Source organism: Malania oleifera, chromosome 2, assembly GCF_029873635.1.
Source record: "Malania oleifera isolate guangnan ecotype guangnan chromosome 2, ASM2987363v1, whole genome shotgun sequence".
In the NCBI taxonomy this organism is placed as follows: Eukaryota; Viridiplantae; Streptophyta; class Magnoliopsida; order Santalales; family Ximeniaceae; genus Malania; species Malania oleifera.
Window position 1 is genome coordinate 91,840,588 of NC_080418.1, and position 20,690 is coordinate 91,861,277.

The 20,690-nt window shown below is 35.1% G+C and overlaps 1 protein-coding gene across 2 annotated transcripts; it reads right to left on the reverse strand.

Annotated features, from left to right (window-relative positions):
• Nucleotides 1-899: 899 nt before the first annotated feature.
• On the reverse strand, nt 900-20,461 carry LOC131147944 (uncharacterized). 2 transcript variants are annotated; one of them, XM_058097617.1, is made up of 8 exons: nt 20,025-20,220; nt 19,646-19,835; nt 15,685-15,810; nt 11,603-14,854; nt 11,226-11,468; nt 10,327-10,485; nt 9,903-10,061; nt 900-1,421 (listed from the first exon to the last, which is right to left on the reverse strand). In XM_058097617.1, exons 3-8 carry the CDS (start codon nt 15,766-15,768, stop codon nt 1,146-1,148), a joined length of 4,173 nt encoding a protein of 1,390 aa, XP_057953600.1. In that variant the 5' UTR covers nt 15,769-15,810; nt 19,646-19,835; nt 20,025-20,220; the 3' UTR covers nt 900-1,145. The 2 variants fall into 2 exon arrangements, with proteins under 2 accessions (XP_057953600.1, XP_057953601.1); XM_058097618.1 differs by lacking the exon at nt 19,646-19,835 and having other exon boundaries at nt 20,025-20,461.
• Nucleotides 20,462-20,690: the final 229 nt, after the last annotated feature.

Consider the following 20,690-nt stretch of genomic DNA (forward strand, 5'->3'; position numbering starts at 1 on the left):
GGGCAACGAAAAAATAGAATTTTCAAAAAGTAGAAATTATTGAGATGAGAATGCTTAGATGGATGAGTGGTATATAAATTAAGAAATGAACATATTTGTGGTTAGTTAAGTGTAGCTCTTATAGAAAATAGGATAAGGAAAGAACCACTCAAATAGTATAAACACTTGCAACATAGGAAACATAGTGCGCCAGTGAGGAAGAGTGAGTTAGTCACCGTTGAGGACAGTAGGAGTAGAGGTACTCTTAAAATAACTTAAAATGAGATACTAAAGATTTAATAATCCTGATTTGTCAAAAGAAATGATTCACGATCGCATAAATTGACTGAAAATGATTCATATAACCAACCTCACTTAGTGAGACTTAAAACTTAATTTTGTTATTGTATATTAGAAAATAAGGTGGTTGTTATATATATACTTCATTTTCTTTGCCAGTGTAAGCCAAGAAAGACATCCTTTTTGCAAGCTTTCAAAGTTTGGTCAATTATATGTATATATTTTTAGTTTTTGTCATAAAAAAATTCTATAATTTTAAATATCTAATTAATCAGTGTTTTAAGCTTAAATATATTGATTGCCTATACAAGTCTATTCATTTTTGTAAAATGAGGTAAATGGCCAAGAGGTTAAGTAAACAGTTGTTTGGAAATTTTAAAACACCAAAAATAAAAAATTGTTATTGTAATAGCTCTGCATTTTTAATCTTACCTGTGCTCTTGAGTTTTGAAAAAATGCTATTGTCCAATTGTTTAATTTACTACTTATAATTCCACCTTCATTACACCATTTTGATTTAATAGAAGATAAAAATTAATTTATTTATTAATGGTTAATGAAATTATTAATCCAGTTATTATCAGAGAGAGATTGCGCGCTGAAAAGCCGAAAGCTAGAAATCATAAAACTCTGCAATAAAATCATTGAATAAAACTAAATACAACCTTGAATGATGCATGAACCAATTGTGCATGGTGTTGCATACATGAACCAAAAAACAAAAGGCAAAAATGAAATTCGTTGGCCATCTTCAAAACCTAAGCCATATAGCATACAAAGAAAACTCTCAATCTGCCATGCATAAATTAAAGGGGAAGGGGAGGAGGGTGCGCAATCAAAATATATATTCCAAACCACAAACCATGCTAATATCGTTTCCCAAGAATAATGCCAATCACCACAGACACCAAGGCTACTCCCAAGACGAACTTCAAGGTCATGGCAGGAGACAACTCTGAGGTTTGGGTATTGGGCCTGGTCGACGGTGAGGTCTGAGCATCTGATTCCAGTTTTTTAGCATCTGATTCCAGTTTCTTACTTCTCCTTTTGGAAGGTTTTGAAGGCTTTGGAATGGTCAATCCTATGTCCCTGGATTTCAACTCTACACCATCCTTCAATTCCATAGGACTGCCTCCATTGTCCTGCAGCATGGGTTTAGAGCAAAGCATTTAAGAATACAAAGGAGCTACAGATGAAAGCATATTGAAATTTTGATATGCTTTTAAGCCTGCAGCAATTAGAGGCATGTTTGCCACAATTCTTCCCCTGACTGAAGTCATCTGGAGGTACTTAATAGTGTTTCGACTCAAATCAATCAAAGATGCATTGACTTTAGAGAACCCAAATGGAAAATCTAGGCCTTCGGGGACTTGTTTGATTTTTTGATGCAATATCAGTGTTTTAGTCTCTTGCCTAGTGCTTACTATATTAGGGCATTGAGTCCTCTGCTTAGGGCAATCAGTTTGATTCTCTAGTGCATTCCTGTTTGTTTGGGTTTCTCATGGATTCCTACAAATTACTCATGATAGTAAATTTATGCAGTGGCCTAAGGAAATCAAAATTATAGTCACTAGAACCATACGATTTGAAAGTCAACCATACATGGGAAAAGCAAGGAGCTGTCTGAATCATACCTGAGTTCATCGACTAACATGCAAATCAATATTCAATCAATGTAAGCCAATTACTTCAGTCAGTTCACAGCAATTAGGTCATGTCCCAAAAGGAAACCATTGTTGGTCTTCTCTTCCATAGTTTAAAAAACAAACCAAAACAAAACCATTGTTGGAATCCCCAGCATGACACCATTTTGTCTTTCAGAAAAATAAAATAAAAATAAAAATAGAAAAGCTGCTCTATCATAAGTCCTGATTGGCTGGGTGGTTTTGAAGTTTGGGGAAGTTCTCAAACGAGGACTTAAAATTTGATTTCAATGGAAATCTCAATGGTCTCATTTTACAAAAATTTCAATGGTCTCAATTTACAGAAATTTTGATGGAACTTTCAGTCTCAATTTTGATTTAAAGAAATGACTAAAATTTGTAGTAAATAAAGGAAATTTACAATGAAAAAAATTTAGGAAACATAAAATAGATGATTATGGATGGTTTGGTATCAAATAAATTTAGAAAATGCATACATGACAAGTTTTTGGTGTGTAGTAAATAAAAATTGCAAAAATTCACAAAGCAAGCAAGACAATAAAGAATATTTATAATAATGATAACAATAAGGCCATAGTTAAATAGTGGAAGGCCATAGTTAAATATCGGGTTAAGCATAGTTAAATAGTGGGTTAAGTTTTGTAATTGGGTTATCATTGGCATTTGGCAGGGACAAAATAGTAAAACAAGCATGAGAGGGCATTTTAATTAGATAATACAACATTAAGGGGGTATGCTTAGTTTACGACAAACGTAGGTGAAGCAAGGAGGTATGCTTTATTTAGGGCATCAAAACTCTCTTTTTTTTTCCCCCAATTTTTTCCATCAAAACTTGAGCTATAATGCAGAACTATTGAAATTTATGTCAAAATTTACCAAAATTTTGAAATTTCTTTCTCAATTTATCGAAAATTTGAAATTTCTACCAAAAGTTCAAAATTTTTGTCAAAAATACAGTTGAAATTTTTCAAAAACGAATTTGACAGTGAGTTGTGAGACCATACCCTAGAAAACTCAAAATGTAGATGTGTAAAGTTCAATCGAAATTTAAGTCCTTGTTCTCAACTTTATGGATTTTTAAACACCATATAATTTCCATATTTTTTTACGTAATTTTCCTCAATTCTTTCCCACAGTTTTTTTATCACATCTTAGTTTCTTTCAAAGCTCAAGCTTTTAATATGCATCCATATTTGTTAAAATATTTATTTTTCCAATTTATTTCATCTGTTGCACGTATATGCCATTCAAAATTTATTTTAAAATTCTGTACTAAATCTTACAATCAATTCAATTCACAATTACCAAAATAATTTGAATCTTGATTTGACAACTATGATTAAAATCTATCTCATCTCAAGGAAATCAATCTTATCTAGTTACTAAAGCACCTACTGGTAGGGAGAAAATGGATGTATAGATTTAAGTATATGGAAATTGCGGGTTTACTATGAAATGCTACGTAGCCCCACCTATAAATCTATCTACACATTTTTATTTTTATTTTTTTTGACAACAGGGAACCCCACCTGACCCAGGCCCTTCGGACCAAAACAAGCTGACCAAACCCAGGGCGGAGGGGTCCCCCCTTAGTTCCTGCCCCTCCATCTATCTACACATTTAGATACGTGCAAGGAGATACATAATTACATTAAGTTACTATTTACTGTTAATTCAATGAGGATCTATGATCTCCTTTTAGACTTCTTTTGAGTCGTACCAGGAAGATAATCAATCACAATATTTTGAAGACGTGAAGCAGGTCTATGAAGAGTTGAATGTGCTTCAGCCTATTAAGTATTGATGTTGGAGAGATGCAAAAACAAAGGGAACAAATGATACTCAAGTTTTGGCTTATATGAAACCAGAATTTGAACCAATAAAATCCCAATTCCCAAGTCCTAGGAAGAAGCCAAACTTTCCTCATTTGCAAAAGGTTTTTATGGGTACTTTGTCCTTCTAGAGATTGATGTGTTATCCTAGTTCTAGTGTGAAGAACGATTACTTTGCAACCAAACTCCCTGTGGTGGTAAAGGCCACAGTGGTGGACGCAGCAATTGTGGGGGGAAAGGTCTACGTGATAAGACATTCACCTCACAAGTACTCACTGTGGGTTAGAGAACCATAGTCATGACATGCTGGGATTTGATTGATAGGCCATCTTGCATTTCTTCAAGAGTCAATAAATTGACTTCTTGTCTATTTTCATTCTCACAAGAGGCATGACTGTTATTGTCCTACATTGAATCGATCCTTTTAACTCTACCAGTGCTGCACTTAATGTCTTTTGTCCCAAGACAGGTGGAGGGTAGTGTTATGCACACCTAACAGCCAGAATAAAGTTATAAGGTCTATGTAATGAATAATTGCTAATTATTCACTGTGCCATCCCTCAAGATTCTGACGCCACAAACGTATGGAAATGTCAATTTCTATATCAATTTCAATTTTAAAAAATGATGGAAATTATTAGTCATCGTGGGATTCTGTGATGGAACTTTTGAAACTATTATTAGACATAATAATGCAAGATTAGAACAATAATATTATAATTAAAATACATCAAGGACAGATATACAGATTATAAGATACAATAACTATAATATAATAATCATGCAGAACATAATAAATTGATTTGAATGAAATTCATAAATAAATAAATATAATTTATTTTAAAAATATAGATATTTTTTACACAAATGGTCAAATAAAATGTTATAGCATATATCAAAATTTAATTTTTATTTATTTTCAAGTCTGAAACCTATAATTCAAAACCTTCTTGTAACGATCTTTAATTTCTATATAATAAAAACAAAATGCATATATTAAAAGAGAAATTTTATACTTGGGTTCGAATCTCAAATTTGAATTTCCATGAAATCTCACTCTATAGTTAAAATCTCGACAAATTTCGTAGAAATTTTAACATTTCGATAAATTTCAAATGATTTGTGAAATTTTCAATGAAAATTTTGTCAAAGGAAAATGGACTGCCATTTCAATTTCAAGGGTGGAGGAATGTAGACATTCTTTTAATGAAAATTTCAACAATTTGGTGGAAATGTAAGACCAGGCCTACAACTAATGGGCTTAAATGGTGTGAAAAAAAATGGCAAGTGCAGGCTAAGTTGTCGACCCTAAGCAATGCGTCCATGCCCATGTACGGTCAGATGTGCAACAATTTCCGCGTCAAACACAGGCAAGTACAAAAGCTAATTCAAAAGATTGGGATTAGATTAGCACCTTGGAAATGTAGGGACCCTATTGATAAAGCATAGAGGTAATTGATACAATCATTAGAAGAAACCTTCAAGAAACCAAGTGGGTAGGTGTCACACCCCACATCAGATGTGTACTACAAAAATCTTAGACTTATAAGGACAGTTTGGACTCTACTGAGTGAGGCGCCTTTTACAAGACAAAACTGTGAGGCTAGTGGGCCAAAGTAGATAATAACTCACCAAATCAAATGTGTACTAGGAAAATCTTAAGCTTACAAGGATGGTTCGGCCTCCAACAATCTAAGGTGCTTTTATAGGGTAGAATCGTGAGGCTAGTGGGCCAAAGTGCGTAATACCTCTTCAGAGTTGGGCCCAAGAGTGTGACTATAGGGAAGAAAGCTGAAGAAATTAAGAATTTTAGGTTTGAACAGTAAGAAAGACAAACATAAGAATGGGGTAGATGGCATTGTAGACAGACCTAAAAGATAGTGTTTGTAGATGTTAAAAAGTAAAAGATAAAAGTACAAAAATCATTATGATTTTTATACTCTTAGAGAAAATAAATATCAGGAGTGCTTATGCTCCTCAAATGGGCTTTAGAGGAAAAACCATAAAAGAAAATTTGGGGAATATATAGATAATATTTTGCAAGGGATATTAGGGTGTAAGAAAATTTTCAAAGTAATGGATTTGAATGGTTACCTTGGAAAGGATGGTTTTGAGAGGATACATGGAGGTCATAGATATGGATATAAAAATGATTCCATGGATATGATCTTAGACTTCTCTATGTCATGTGATCATCTAACAATGAATATGTGTCTCAAAAAGTGTGAAGAACGTCTCATAACCTTCAAGACTAGACAAAACAAAAACTAAATTGATTCTTTAATTAACTAGTAGAGTAGATTATTTATCATGTAACAACTGTAAAGTTATTCTATGTGAAAGTTTAGGTGCATATCATAGAGTATTAGTGCATTTGTTTATATGCATTAAAAATAGAAAATGAAGGGTAATATATATCAATATGAAATACTAATTGTTGGAAAATAAAGGAAGAAAATATAATAGAATAAAAAAAATAAAACAATACAAGATGGTGACTAAACAATGAGAGACAACATAGATACAAAAACTGTTTGGAGTAGCGTAGTCTGTTCTACAAAAACTCTTTGGGTGAATCTAGAGGAAGATGCATAACTAGTAAAGAGAGTTTGTGTTGGGATCAAAACATTCAAAAAGCAATTGAGATTAGAAAATAATGTGCTTTAAGACAAGGAAAAATTGTAGAAATTTGGAAAAACTCAAGTATAAGGAGGAAAGACTGGATGAAAAAAAAAATAAAAATAGTGAAGTTAAACATAAAGCATGTAATAATTTATATACTAGACTAGATACCAAAGAAGAGGAAAAAGACATTTAAATTTGCTAAAGCTAGTGAGAAAGTAAAGACTTAGGTAATATCAAATGTATAAAAAATTAGGATGATAGTGTTTCTACTAAGGATGAAGACTCAACATAAAGATGGCAGTCCTACTTCAATTAGCTATTTAGTGAAATCAAAGTATAAAGCTTAAACTTGGAATTGAAAACTAAGGAAAAGGCTAAAAATAAAAAATTTATCCAAAAAATTAGAATCAATAAAGTTAAGTATGCATTAAAGGAGATGAAAAATGAAAAAGCTATACTACCAAATGAAATCAAAATCAAATTTTGCACATGCCTAGTGATGGTGTTGGTTAACTAATTTATTTAACAAAGTTATAAGAGCTAAGAAAATACATTTAGGAAATCACCTTAATGCATTGTATCAAAATAAAGGGAATATTCAAAATTGTAATAAATATCATGGAACTAAACTTATGAGCCATACAACGAAATTTTGGACAAGAATAATTGAAAAAATATTAAGGTTAAAAACCAAGGTTTTCTAGAAAATAGTTTTTTGTTTTTTTTTTGGGGTGGGAGGGAGGGAGGGGGGGGGGGGGTGTGATATGTAGTAGATATGCAGATGCCATTAAGGATGTGTCTAGTAGAGCAATGACTAGTATTTGGAGTATAAGTGAAGAGTCTTGTGTTTGGGACCTTCGAATTCAAACCTTGGACTTCAGATAAAACTCAATACGAAATTGCACTATTTTTTTTTTTGTCCAAATCCACTGCTTGAAATTCATCTCACAAACACAATCTTATGGAATTTCTCATCACAATGGATAAACATCAAGGGTCTGCTTTGAATCCTTGCTTTTCTGCATTAGCGATGGATAACCTTACTAGAAACATCTAAAATGAGATTCAATGGTGTTTGTAGTTTGCAGATTTTATATTGTCTTGATTGAGAACAATCTAAGTTGAAACTATGTAGAGAAGCTTTAGAATATAGATGTATTTTAACAAATATAAAACAGAATACAATAAAAGGGTATTTAAACATTAAAAAGTACTTAGTTATTTTTAGGAGTATTAGATAAAAAGGTTAAGCTTGATGGTCAAGAAATTATCAGCACTAGTAGATTTCGATTTCAACACCTTAAATTTATTGTGCATGTTGATGGAGAAATTAAGGAAGATTAAATACAAAGAGTTAAAGCAAGTTGGGTCAAATGGAGAAATGCTTCAGTGTGTTAAGTGATTGTAAAATATCATAAAATTAAAAGGGAGATCTACACGATGGCAATAAGACCATCTATGCTATATGAATCAAAATGTTAGGCAACTACAAAACAATATAGCTAAAAAGTAGAAGTTATTGAAATGAGAACACTATGATTGATGAGCGGTACACGATTTTTAAAAGATATATTAAGGTATTAACACATTCATGGCATTTATGCTATATGAATCAAAATGTTAGGCAACTACAAAACAATATAGCTAAAATGTAAACCTTGTTGAAATGAGAACACTAAGGTTGATGAGAGGTATACCTTTAAAAGATAAACTAAGGAATTGCCTCATGGCACGTTAGGCAAGGCACTTGTAGTAGATATAAAGGAAGGGTGATGATGATATTAGGGAGCTTGCAACATAGGCCAAATCCGTACTACATTACTGTAGCATAAACTTGTTCATATTTCTACACTTGTGCCCGAGTCTTCATCAAAATCCCTAGTACCGTAATCTTCTTTTCCTTCTTCTAGTCTATCTTTGCCTTTGCAAGTGTATATTCAACAACGTCACCTCAGGCAGCGCCAACCAGAGACACCTATTTTGCTAAGCACTCCCTTGTATTCCAATCCAATTTCTATCAAATAGATCCTATGACTGCCATCTATATAGGTTAGTCCTATTACATAACATGTCCAACGATAATTTTTCACCTTCATATTATGATTTTCTCCTCACTTTAGTTACTCCTAATACATTTGCTTGTTAGCCTTTGCCTATCCTAGCTGGCAAGCTGCCATGCAAAAAATGATGAATGCTTTTTCACAAAATAATGCTTGGGTGCTAGTACAGTTACTTTCTGAGGAGTCTATTGTCGGATGTTGATGAGTGTTTACAGTGAAAATTAAGTCTAAAGCATCTATATATCAACTGAAGGCTCGCCATGTAGCTGAAAAGTACACTTAAATTTACGGCCACAAGCCCCACAATTACTTTGACAACTTTCCCTATGGACAAGATTGCATTTGTCTCTTGGAATCACTTTAACTGGTCAATTACATCAATTAGATATCAAATAAATTCTTTTTCCGCTCAAGAGCTTCACAAGGAAGTTTAGAGGGGGCAACCCAAGTTTTAATTTTCTATGAGGAATTCGTGTTAAAACAATCTTCAAGAGAATGGATTGACAGACACTGTCAAGTACCTTGTTTTGACATGAAGGGTTTCAAACCAAAGATTTGGGTCAGTTCAAATATTTTCTGGGCATTGAAGTATCCATGACAAGTTCTGAGACTTTTCTACAATGATGAAAGTACAACACTTGTTGAGAGAAGCAACAAAATATGTTTATCCATTGATACACATATGGATTCTAACAATAAGTCAATAGAAAAAATAATGGCGTTCATAGGAAATCCTCAACAGTCGAGAGGATTTGTAGAGTGAAGCAGGCAGATAAGTTAGAACTAAGCCCATGGATACACATTTGGATCGTAAGTCAACTGCAGATGATGGCGTTAATACTAAATCCTCAACAATCAAGGAGATCAGTTGGGGAGCTAAAGTATCTTACAGCTACTGGACCATTAATACTAAATCCTCAACAGTCAAGAAGATCAATTGGGGAGTTAAAATATCTTACAATTACTGGACCAAATGTTGTCTTTGCACATAGTGCAATCAGTCAACCATCAGATTCACCTAATGCGCATCTTAGGGTATCTCATAGATGCACTAAATCAAAGACTAGTATATTATAAATCATGGCACATAGGGACCAATACTTTCGCCATGTTTATGGCATGTTAGACAAAAAAAAAAAAAAAATTATAAATATCTAATTCAGTTAAAATAGACACATGGCATAATATGATTGGCCTCGGTGCACCAATCAGCACGCTGACTAGTACACCAGTGTATCTAATATTTTCTCCTACTACAAAGTAGTGTATTTTTGGTAGCGTAAATTCGATATTTTTCCATCTTTGAGGGAATTTAATCCATAGTTTTATTATAAACAGAATGAGAAGCGAGAGCTTTAGGACATCTCAAAAGTATAGGACTAGCTTTGCTCAACAAAGAAGAAGCAGAAAGAGAGAGAGAGAGAGAGAGGGAAGGGGATGACCTTTTCTTTTGATTTAGCATCAGCCAACTGCAACTTCTGCTCTAGCTCTCGAACTTGCTCTTCTAGAAGTAGAATTTTCTTGTTCATTGCTTCAAACTCCTCATGGGAGTGCTTTGCAGGATCCTCTTGTTCCAACTCTTTATGAGAATCAGCATTTTTCTGCTTGGTAAGAATTTCAAATTAAGAACAATTCTTCAGTCATCTTTAAGTTTAATTAATATTTTTTTTAACGTGCTGGATAAGTGGCATACACATTGATTAACAGGTGTTGAATCATTTCAATTTACCATGAAAACAGTCATAATCTTGTGCCCAGCTTAATTTCACGTATCTGGTCAATTTAAACTTTTAAAATTCATGCATTTTAACTCTAGAAAATATAAAATACAGTAGAAATCAGTCTAAAATATGAGAAGAATCTGACCTGCTCAGCAAGCACCCTCTGAGCAAGATCTAACTCTTTCTGAAGTTGTAACATTTTTTCATGTAATAAATCTCTGTCATGAACCTTATGCGCTTGTTCATCCAATTTTGTACTTAATTCAGCTTCTCTCCCATTTGCAGCTGCCCTGATGCTTTCAACCTACAGGCAAATTTTTCAGGAACTCATAATGCAACTCTGATTGATGATGGGATAATCCTACACTGCCTTTTACACTTCGTTTGGTTGAATACAAGTGGAAAGTAGAGACATGAAATTGAAAAGAATAATAATAATTATAGGCCACAAGAGAAGGGAGGGGCAGCCAAATTTGTTTTTCTCTATTCCGATTGGTAACAGGAGAGAACAAGAGAGAGTAAAAAGAAACCCAAGGAAAGAAAAACAAATTGATTATCATAGAAGTAATATCCTTGAAGGACACTTTTTAAAATTGTCAAGGGGATGTCTGTTTGCCTCTTTCTTTTATTCTTTAATTTCTCAACATTTCTCTCCAAATCTTTTCAATTTGGAAGAAGAAAAAAGTGGCCCTTTTTGTCTTTACTTTTGTTTTCAGTTTTCTCCATAGACAAGAAGGTAAGAGAGCTAGTTCTTTTCCACTCCATCTGGTTCCAGAGTGAAAAGAAAACCAGAGAAGTAAAAAAAAAGGGTGATTTTCATAAACCATAATACCTCCAACAAAGCCATTTTTTAAAGTTGCCTTAAGGGTGTGCAGGTTTTTCTAGTAGTTTCTCTCCACTTCTCTTTAAATTTGTCCTATTTGGAGGGCGGAAAAAAATTCCTGAATCTTTTCCTCTGTTCTCTATTTCTTTTCTCTTCTCCCCACCCAAAACAAGTGTAAAAACATTCATGATAATCTTGGTCATCAATAAAGATTGCAATACCTCTTCCTTCATTCGAGCTTCTGCTACCACCAACTGTTCTTCAAGCTCCTTAACATGAGCTTGCAATACAGACTTCTCAACAATCTCAGCTTTTAGTTCTTCAATCTCAGCTTTTAGGGCAGCTTTATCTGATTGCCTTTCTTTCACCTGTCCTTCAAGCTGGATTACTACAGTTTGAAGTTCATTCTTGGCATCTTCATATTTTTGATTGAGTAGTTTATTGTCTTCCATAACTGAAGATATCTGTAGAGTGAGAGCATGTTAAGTCAGAATGTTGTGGGCGGAAAAATTCATTAGGTCATGAAGTATCAAGAAACCATGAATGCAGTAAAAGCTATATATTATCAACATTAATGACGAATTTCAAAGCTGCAAACCTGAGATTGTAGTTTCAGCCCTTCTGAAGAAAGCTGCTGCGTCAAATCTTCTATTGCTTTCTTCGATAAATGAAGCTCTTCAATTGTTTCATCCTTCTCATTAAGGGCAGCAGACAACTTTGCTTGTAGATCATTTATTTTGGACTCACATACAGCCAGATCCTGAGTTAGCTTCAAATTCACCTCAGCTAGCCCCTCATTCTCTTTTTCAAATTGGCTTGACTTAGTTTGTGCTTCCTCAACAATGCCTTCCACATGCTTTAATCTCTGCAGAGTCTCTTCAAGCTCAATTCTTTGAGCTTCAGCCATTGTGGAAGCTTCATGAACCTGTTCCTTATACGTTCTTAATGTCCCTTCAAGTACAATAAGCTTCTCATTCAGCTCTATAGCTTCTGAATCTCTTTTGGTAAATTTCTCAATGGCTTCTTGTAACTGGTTCTCTGCTTCTATGACACGAGTTTCAGTTGTAGACTGAAGTTCAGAGGCTCGGGAATGCTGATCCTTTAATTCAGTAATGGTGTTGAGGTGAGAAGTAAGCTGTTGAACAGTGGCATCCTTTTCGAAAATAGCAGAATCCAGCAATTCCTGTAGTTCATGGATCTTACTTTTAAGCTGGTTATTTGTCTCAATCAACAGCTCATTCTCAGAGAATGACTGAGCAGCTCTATCTCCTGTTTCCGAAATTCTCTTTTTGAGTTCTTCATTTGCGCCTTCCAGAGAAGCTATTCTCGCCAAACTCTGATCTACTTCTTGCTTGAGAGATGATGATCTATCAGCTGCTTGAGAAATCAGCTCTTCATACGCCTTAACTTGCTCTTCAAGAATTTGTCGTTTCTCATGCAAAGATTTTGCCTCAGAATCCCTACTGGTTAGGCTTGAAATTGCTTCTTGAAGTTTCAGCTCTGACTCCCTTGTTATGGATTCATGCAATGATTCAAGTTCCAAGTTTCTTGCAGCAGCTTGCTCTATTACTCTCCCTTGTTGCTCAAGCTGCTCTTCTGCAGACTGAAGCTTCTCAGCTATCTTTCTCTCTCTCATTCCAGCATCTTTGAGGTCATTTTCAAATCTTTCCAATTTTTTTTGCATCGTGTCCAATTCGTTCTGTAAGAATTCAAGTAGATTTTCTGCTTCTGCAAGCTTCTTGTTGGAATTGTTTGATGCTTCTTCAAGCATTTTCTTCTCATTAGTTGTAACATTCAAGCATTCTGTCAAATCCCTTTCCTTTTCATTGGCCATTTGCAGCGCATGTTCAAGTCTCATCGATTTCTCTTGGAACCCCTCAAGTTCTGCCACAAGCTCAAATGCCTTATCTGAATATTTCTGAGATTCTGCTTCAGCATTCGAACATTTTATTTCCATCGTGTTTATCTGCTCTTCAAGTTCCTGAATTCTGTACTTCTCAGCCTCTAATAATAGCTCCAATTCATTCACCTTCTTGCCAGAATCCTCTACTTTGGAATGAGACAGCTTAATTAAATCTTCTAATTCAAGACTTCGTTGATGGTTCATATTCGCTTGGCCTTCATGTTCAGCACATTTCCCTGCAATGCTCTTCAACTCCAGCTCAAGCTCTGAATTCTGCAAAGATGACTGGCTCAGAGCAGATTCCAGCTGGGTTATCTTCCCTTCATACTCTTGTGTTTGTCGATTTAGCATCTGCTTTTCTTCCTCAACCATGCTCAATGTAGCCTTGAGTTCTGACAACATCCCAGATAATTCTCCCCGTTCCCTTTCAGCATCACTGCTTTTTAATTCTATGAGATTTATCTGTTGCCCAAGCTCCACATTCTTTTGTTCAGATGCAATAAAACGAGTCTCAAGATCTCTGAGCTGTGATTTTGCTTCCTCTGCTGCTGCATTTGAAGCTTGAATTATACCTTCTAGCTCCAGATTCTTTTGAGTGGCATTTGCTGCTGCAGCCCCTGTTTCAAGGTGGATCCCTTCTAAAGATTTCAATTTCTTCTCCAACTCTGCATTGTTTGCCAAAGCTTGGGAAAGAAAAGAGTCTGTTTTGCAGAAATTCTCATCCGAAAGTTTCAACTTTGTCTCAAGATCACTGCACAACTCTTTCATCTGGGCTGCATTACTAGTGAGATCCACTACAGATGCTTCAAGAACTTCTCTCTCTTTGGCTACTTTGGTCAATTCCTCCTCTACCAGCAAAACCCGTGCTTCCTCAGCTCTCAAGCCAGATTCAACCAACTCCCTTTTGTTCATTTCCTCCTGTAGCACCTGCCTGATTTCTTCCACTTCAGAAACTTTTGCTTGTAGATCCTCTTTTGTTGAAGTAAAGAGATTCTGAAGAGCGGATATATCTTGCTTAACCTGAGACTCTGAAGCCTTTTTCATATCCAATTCCTTCGTCAAATCATCTATAAGAGCTTCCTTTGAAGAAAGCCTATTCTCAATGTCCACTACTAGTGATTTTGAAAGCTGCAACTCCTCTTGAACTGCAGATAGCTCTGCCGCAGTTCTTGTAAGTGCTTCTTCAACCTTCTGATTTTCAGTGATGTTCTCATAAAGACCCTTGAGCTCACTTTGTACAGAAGCCATCTGATCTTCCATTTCTTTTGCACTTAGTTTTGCTTGTTCAAGCAGTCTCTCAAGCTCCAAAGCTCTTTGGGTCTCAGACTCAGCATGGGAACCACTTTGCTTATGCAGCTCCTCAAACTTTTGTGCTGCTTCCACAGAAGATTGTAGCTCTTGCTCTAATTCCTGCGTCTTCTTTCTTGAAATCTCAAGCTCAAGGCTGAGGCTGTCAAATGCTTCTTTAACGTTGATCAGCTCCTTGTGCTTGGTTTCTTGATCTTGCAATACCTCTTGCAAAGCACTGAGCTGCAAATTGTGCTTTCCATCAGCTTCCACAATCTGCTGCTGTAACTTCTGATCATTGAGCTCCAGCTCCTTGTATTTCTTCTCACTTTCCTCAAGCTTCTCCCTTGTCAGTGACACCTTTTCCTTTAGTTGAGTATTCTCAGATTCAGCATGTTTTAAAGCCCCAGCTACTTTTTCCAATTCAAGCTCAAGTTTTTTTATCCTCTCTTCAGTTTCAAGGGATTCTCTGTTTGCTGTTGAACTGCTTAAGCTTCTTTCAATATCAGATGGCCTATCCTCCTCTCCAGATGCTCTTTCAGCGGCATGGGTTGCATCAAATGGTTCCTTCTCTACTTTTATGAATTCCCCATCCAACGTGATTTCTTCCTCTTCTTCCTTGCCTACCTTCTTCTTGTGTTGCAAGTCCCCATTTGTCTCCTGTAATAAGATAAGCAGAATCAATGAACAACTATTAAGTGCCAACATCTGGAAGATAAAAAGAATCATTTAAAATTTTTTTAAAGATAAAAAGAGTCATTTAAATTTTTAAGACAAAAATTTGTGCAGAACAAAATTTTATAAATAATCGCTTTTTAGGAAAAGAAGTATTTAAAAAAAATAACATTTAAAATCCATGCAGAAAGCAATATGCCAAAATTAGAATTATTGTTTACTGTTTACTAAGAATAAAGACCTTCGTATAGTATGGTAGGCTGAAAATGTATTTGAGTCTCGAAGTAACCCAAGAATATGCAAAACTAGCATGTATAACTCAGGATGTGGAAGATAAAACGACATTAAAGATTTAGAAACTAAAATACATGGAATTCAGGAATTAATCATCTTAAAGAAAAGTATGAGAGCAGGATAAAGCAAGGGAATTTGTAAAACAATGAAGGACATGTTATGTTTCTACAGCTATTAAAAACAACTTATAAATCTGTAACATAGGAATAATTGAGGTACAAAGGATAAAAATTCAGGTTTAGTTTGTGTAACAAATATTCAATAGTTTCGGTAATAAATGTAGATATTTGAATCAATGTGCAATTGAGTAGATTAAATGACCCCAAAAAAAAAAAATCCATGCTTTTAGTTGTTCCGCATGGTCTTTTTCCATCCATATCGTCATTTACCACTCCATTGCCTGTCAAAGAAGAACTAAGGAATTTTCACTGCATTTCCTCGGATAAATTTTCCTTTAAGTTCTCTGTTGTATATCACATTTAACCAACAACATAAATAAAATAAAATAAAAATGAAATTGCCTGAATAGGATCTGCAGTGCTCTGGGCAGCCTCAACAGGGTTAATGACTGGGGTTTCTGACCTTGCTGTTGCTTCCTCTTCCATATCAAGACTTGCTTCACGTACTTGGCTATTACTTCCAGAAGCCTGCTTACCCAAACAGAAGAATTTAGACTAGAATTTTGGCACTTAAAAAAGCACAAATTACTCAAAAAGGTGCTGGGGATGAATTATAGCACAACCTTTGTGGCTTTTGACTCATATAAGTAAAATTAAAATTCATTTCATAGTCTGAGTCATGAGAGTTGCATAAGCCATTTTCGTATGCCATCCCAGACATCACCAAGTTAAAACTAAGACATTAATGCACACACACCCGGGGGAGAGAGAGAGAGAGACTTGGACAATGCTACATCTGAGCGATAGTTCTGTGAATCCATTGAAATGTCTAAAAAGAGAACTAGCAAGTGAAAATAAGAGAGAACATTCATTTATGATTTACATACAATTTCAATTCAAGGTTATTGTTAATGGAGCCCATTAAAATTTGCACCTACATCATACCAGACTTCTGCAATCTTCTCCAATGTCATCACAGAATTAATTTTTTTCACATCAACGTTAATTATCTACAAACTTTTTTTATAAAAATAAAAATAAAAATAAAAAACTTAGGAGGAGAAGAACTTCACTTCATTTTTCCTACACCAACTATACTTTCTAAACGTTATCTACAGCAAATTATATATAAAATTACTAAATAAGATCTATATAAATGTTACAAAATAATACATGATTGAAGACTCTGCATTAGTGGAAAGCACTGACCTGGAAATGATTCAGCTTTCTCATTCCAAGGATGAGTCTGGGAAATTTAGTAATCTGTTCACCCATACTAAAAAGACATTTGGAAGCATTTGGTAGGCACTCGGCACCACTGTGAAGGTCTATAATTGCAAATTTTTTTCCCAAGTATTTTTCAGACTCACATGGAAGGTTACTTATGTTGATGGTTGACACCAATATTTCACAAACAAATTAGGTACATATGAAGTTATGATTACTGCAATTTGAGCATTTCTTAGTTTTATCCTAACTGCAAAGGAAAAGCACAAATCACGATGTCTTTAATATGGATATATTAGATCCCACAAGAGTCAAAATGGCGACGAATATACACTCTATACCATGCTTGCAGGCTTGCAGCTGGCAACATTTTGTAACAAATACACTTTAGGTGAGTCTGGGTCCCTTTTTTTATCTAAACTACTTTCTGAATGTTTAAAGTTGGGTGTAATGCTTTTTGACCTCTTAAAAATCTACTTACACACACATACATATATACACACACATACATATACATTCATATATATTATTACCATTTTACCTAAAATCTTAGGCCTGTTAGGTTATGGGCCAACAATGTTTATTAAGCCTTAATGATGTAAGTATATACACACACAAGCACATATTATATTATATATTGAGAGCTTTTAGATGTCATGGATCTGAAGCTTTTAAAAGATAAAAGTTGGATCATTCTACTCCAAAGGTGTCCCTGGTTTTTTAAACATTACAAAATCATCTCCACATCATTTGCACCCTTGATTTTAAGGGATCATTCTATCCATTTTGGTCATTTCATACTTTTGAATTAGTAGATAGTTTTTTGGCCCAAAACTCAGGATTAACTTTTTATGTTGAACAGATCCTTTGACTCTAGGCGCCAAACAAATTTTCCAAACACCAAAATAAGCTCCTTTTCTTCAGCTACTTTTTGAAAAGCGCTTTTCATCTGTCCCAGGGGGCAAACTAAGCCTTAAACAATTTCTTTTTATGTATATGACTCCACTCCCTTCTGAAATAATAGCAAGCTCACTGAAATGAACTTTTAATGCGTGCTACTCTAGCCCACCTTGTGGACATTTAGGTTGACTGTTACCAGACAGTCCAAGGCATTTGTTACCAAATAGTTACTTGCCCCATGTTTTATCTAGGATTGCCTCGAGAAGGTGCATGTTACCTGAGCAAGTAGCCATGACCTCATTAAAGTGGGTGTTTCATTGAATACGAGTCTCCAAAATTATTCTAGGTTACTTGTGAAAATTTCTTAAAAGAGAAAAATTTTTTTCCCAATACTACTCACTATACAGCCTCTATTAAAATTCAACCAAACACCACTTATATTTTATTTAGGCACTAACTAAAAGAAAAAATTGTGTGAGTACTTGTTTTTAAGTTGTGCCAAACAGTGACCTAGGTTCAGGTTGCATCCTTTTAGAATAGAACAAAAATGGAACATGGGGATGAGAACAGAATGAGAAGGAGATTAGAAAGCAGAGAACGATTGAAAGAGAAGGAAGGATACGATTGCAGATAAAGTGAGAGAAAGGAAAAGTAAGAAGGAAAGAGACATAGCTCTTTACCAAAGTGAAATGATAACAAATTAATTTTACTTGTGTTATTTCTAATGTGAAATTTCCGAAGGCCCTTTACAACATCTCACTCAACCTGTGTTTAAACGTCTTTCAATTACACAGAGTTTAACCATAAATATATTATTTATATATCTGATAAAAGCTCTTCGATCAGAAAAGCATTAGAAAGATAAGAAAAGCTTTCAATCCAACCCTCATTTACTAACAGTAAGTACTCTTCAATCTAACAGTGCTTTCTTGGCTGATCACACTACATGTCCCCGTGCTAACAGTAGACGATGGTGACTCGCATTCACACTATGTCCTCAAAACATCTTTATGGCCAAGCACAGGCTCAAGTGCCCAATGCAGGGCAAAACTTTCTTACGAACACTTCTCTCTCAATCAACCAACTATAAATAAATTTGGACCCTAATCAACAATATCACCAGCACATTACCTCCTGAACAATTCAATACAAACATGGTACAAGAGTCTCTCTGACCTGAGTTTCTAACACCATTAAAATAAATTTGAGCATAGGATAAAATGATAGAACCTATTCTTGCACTTCCAAGTAATGGCCTAAAATTTCAAGTTCATAAGTCAATTGATGGAATCCAAATTTCGAAGAAGCGCATCACAAGAACAACTAGAATTGCAGGGGCCAAAATAAAATAAAATAAAATAAAACTGGGTGTGGATCCTACCCAAGCGGGCCAGCCACCACCCTAGCTTTGGTCCGTATTTCTCACTCAAAAGTTAATTAGCCGTGTGACAGCTCAATCCACACTCAATTATCTTCTACTTTCCAAAAGTAGATTGAAAGACAAATTTATTGAAAGGGCTGAGTTGTCATTCTAAGCAAAGCAGAGTGGCAGATTGGAAAAAATGGGATTGCCAAAAAAAGAAAAGTAGCTGGGCAGTGCTTTTGTCATATTACACGCGCTCATCTTTTTGCTCCTTCCAAGTTCCACCCAATTTGAAATAGGGCAAAAGAATTAAAATACACGTATTTAGCGGAGGCAGAGTATGCAATATGGTTATCTTATTTAGGATCCCACTGGAATAATATATTTATATATATATTGAAAAAAGAAAGAATATCCACCAAAATTCAATTTGGGTTTGGAAATTGTGAAAAGAAATTAGGTGCAAATATGATATGCTTAATGATTTTTAAATATACAGAGGAATGGAAAGAACGAAAGGTAGATTGATAACGTGCACGACACTAGTGAATCTCTCAGAATTTTTTCCCAGTAAAATCTCTGGACAAAAAAGAAAAGAAAATCCCAGATTTTGAATGACAACTTGTGGGAATTAACGCAAGTTGAATCTCAGGGTTAGAAAAGCAGAAAAGCTTTCTCATTTTTCCAGGGGCAGAAACCAGAAAACAAAACTAGGACTGAAATCGAAGCCCTCTGTTTCAATCAAGTTTTTCCAATCACAATACTGAAATCATCCGTGCAAAGGGAAATCAGGAACTGCGAAACTCCGCAAGGATAGAAAAGATAAAATCAATATAAAACGATTCAAATGGAAACCAGCGAAACAAAAACTACTATTAGCAGAGCACTGAGAAACGGTCGAAGACGAAATCGAAGCGATCCAACTCCAAATCCAAAATCCAGAGACGATCTTCACTGTAAGAAAGTGGGTTCGTATTGCATGCATGAAACGATCGATCCTCTTATAGAGTGAGCAGAAAAGTATATAGCAGTTAGTGGATTCAACACCCACGGATCCCAATTCCTATCCAATCCAATCCAAACACGAATCAATCATTACGTTGAGGAACCTTTCACAATTCCATACACATAAAAAAAAAAAATTAAAAAGCACAAGTCCAAAGGGATCAGAAAGTAGAAACTAGTAGCAGAATAAAGCAGGATGGAATAACAAATAAAACAAACACACAGAGATATAAAGGAATGGGCTTGCCTGGGAAAGATGAGCCGATTGGCTTTTCGTCTTTTGGTATTTGATCTCAAAATGTTCTCCCTCGGACAAAAACTGGAGAGGGGGTGGGGAATCGGGAGCCAGATCAATCAAATGAACAGGAGAGCAGAATCAAAGAGAGAGAGAGAGGTATTTGAACTGAAGTGGTGGCATAGTTCATATCATATGTAGGACAGGGAGTGGACCCAATGTAGAGCCAGCTAGACAACAGCATTAGCTTGGTCCTAACGCTGCCGCCCCGCCGTCCTCTTAGACATTTGTCTAATAATGTCTTGTTAATTTACGAGACTGGGTCGGGCGTCGATTAAGGTTTCTACTTGCTAACGCACGCACCATTTCCTTATTATTCTCAGCAGCGATGGTGAGAAATGAAAATCAGTTGGTCGGCTAACCGTTCAAAAACAACGGGCTCCCGTGGCAGTATAACGGTGGGGCGACAGTGATTAATGACTACATTCGATTGTTTTATTAAAGGAAAATAATAAAAGTCACGACCATCACACACTATGTGAATTCATTACTTATTATTATTCTTTTTATTTATTACACGTCACATGAGATAATGATGGGCCTGTGATGACCACGAGCAATCTTAATATCAAATTTGACTCTTTTTTTTGTTTTAAATTATTTTTAAAAGACTAAAAA

Coding starts and splice junctions, on each gene's coding strand:
- LOC131147944 (XM_058097618.1), bottom strand. CDS start 15,768: ATGGAAGAGGAAGCAACAGCAAGGTCAGAAACCCCAGTCATTAACCCT. Junction 14,855..15,684: donor GCACTGCAGATCCTATTCAG/GCAATTTCATTT, acceptor ATCTTATTACAG/GAGACAAATGGGGACTTGCA. Junction 1,422..9,902: donor ATGCTAAATCAAAAGAAAAG/GTCATCCCCTTC, acceptor CCCATGCTGCAG/GACAATGGAGGCAGTCCTAT.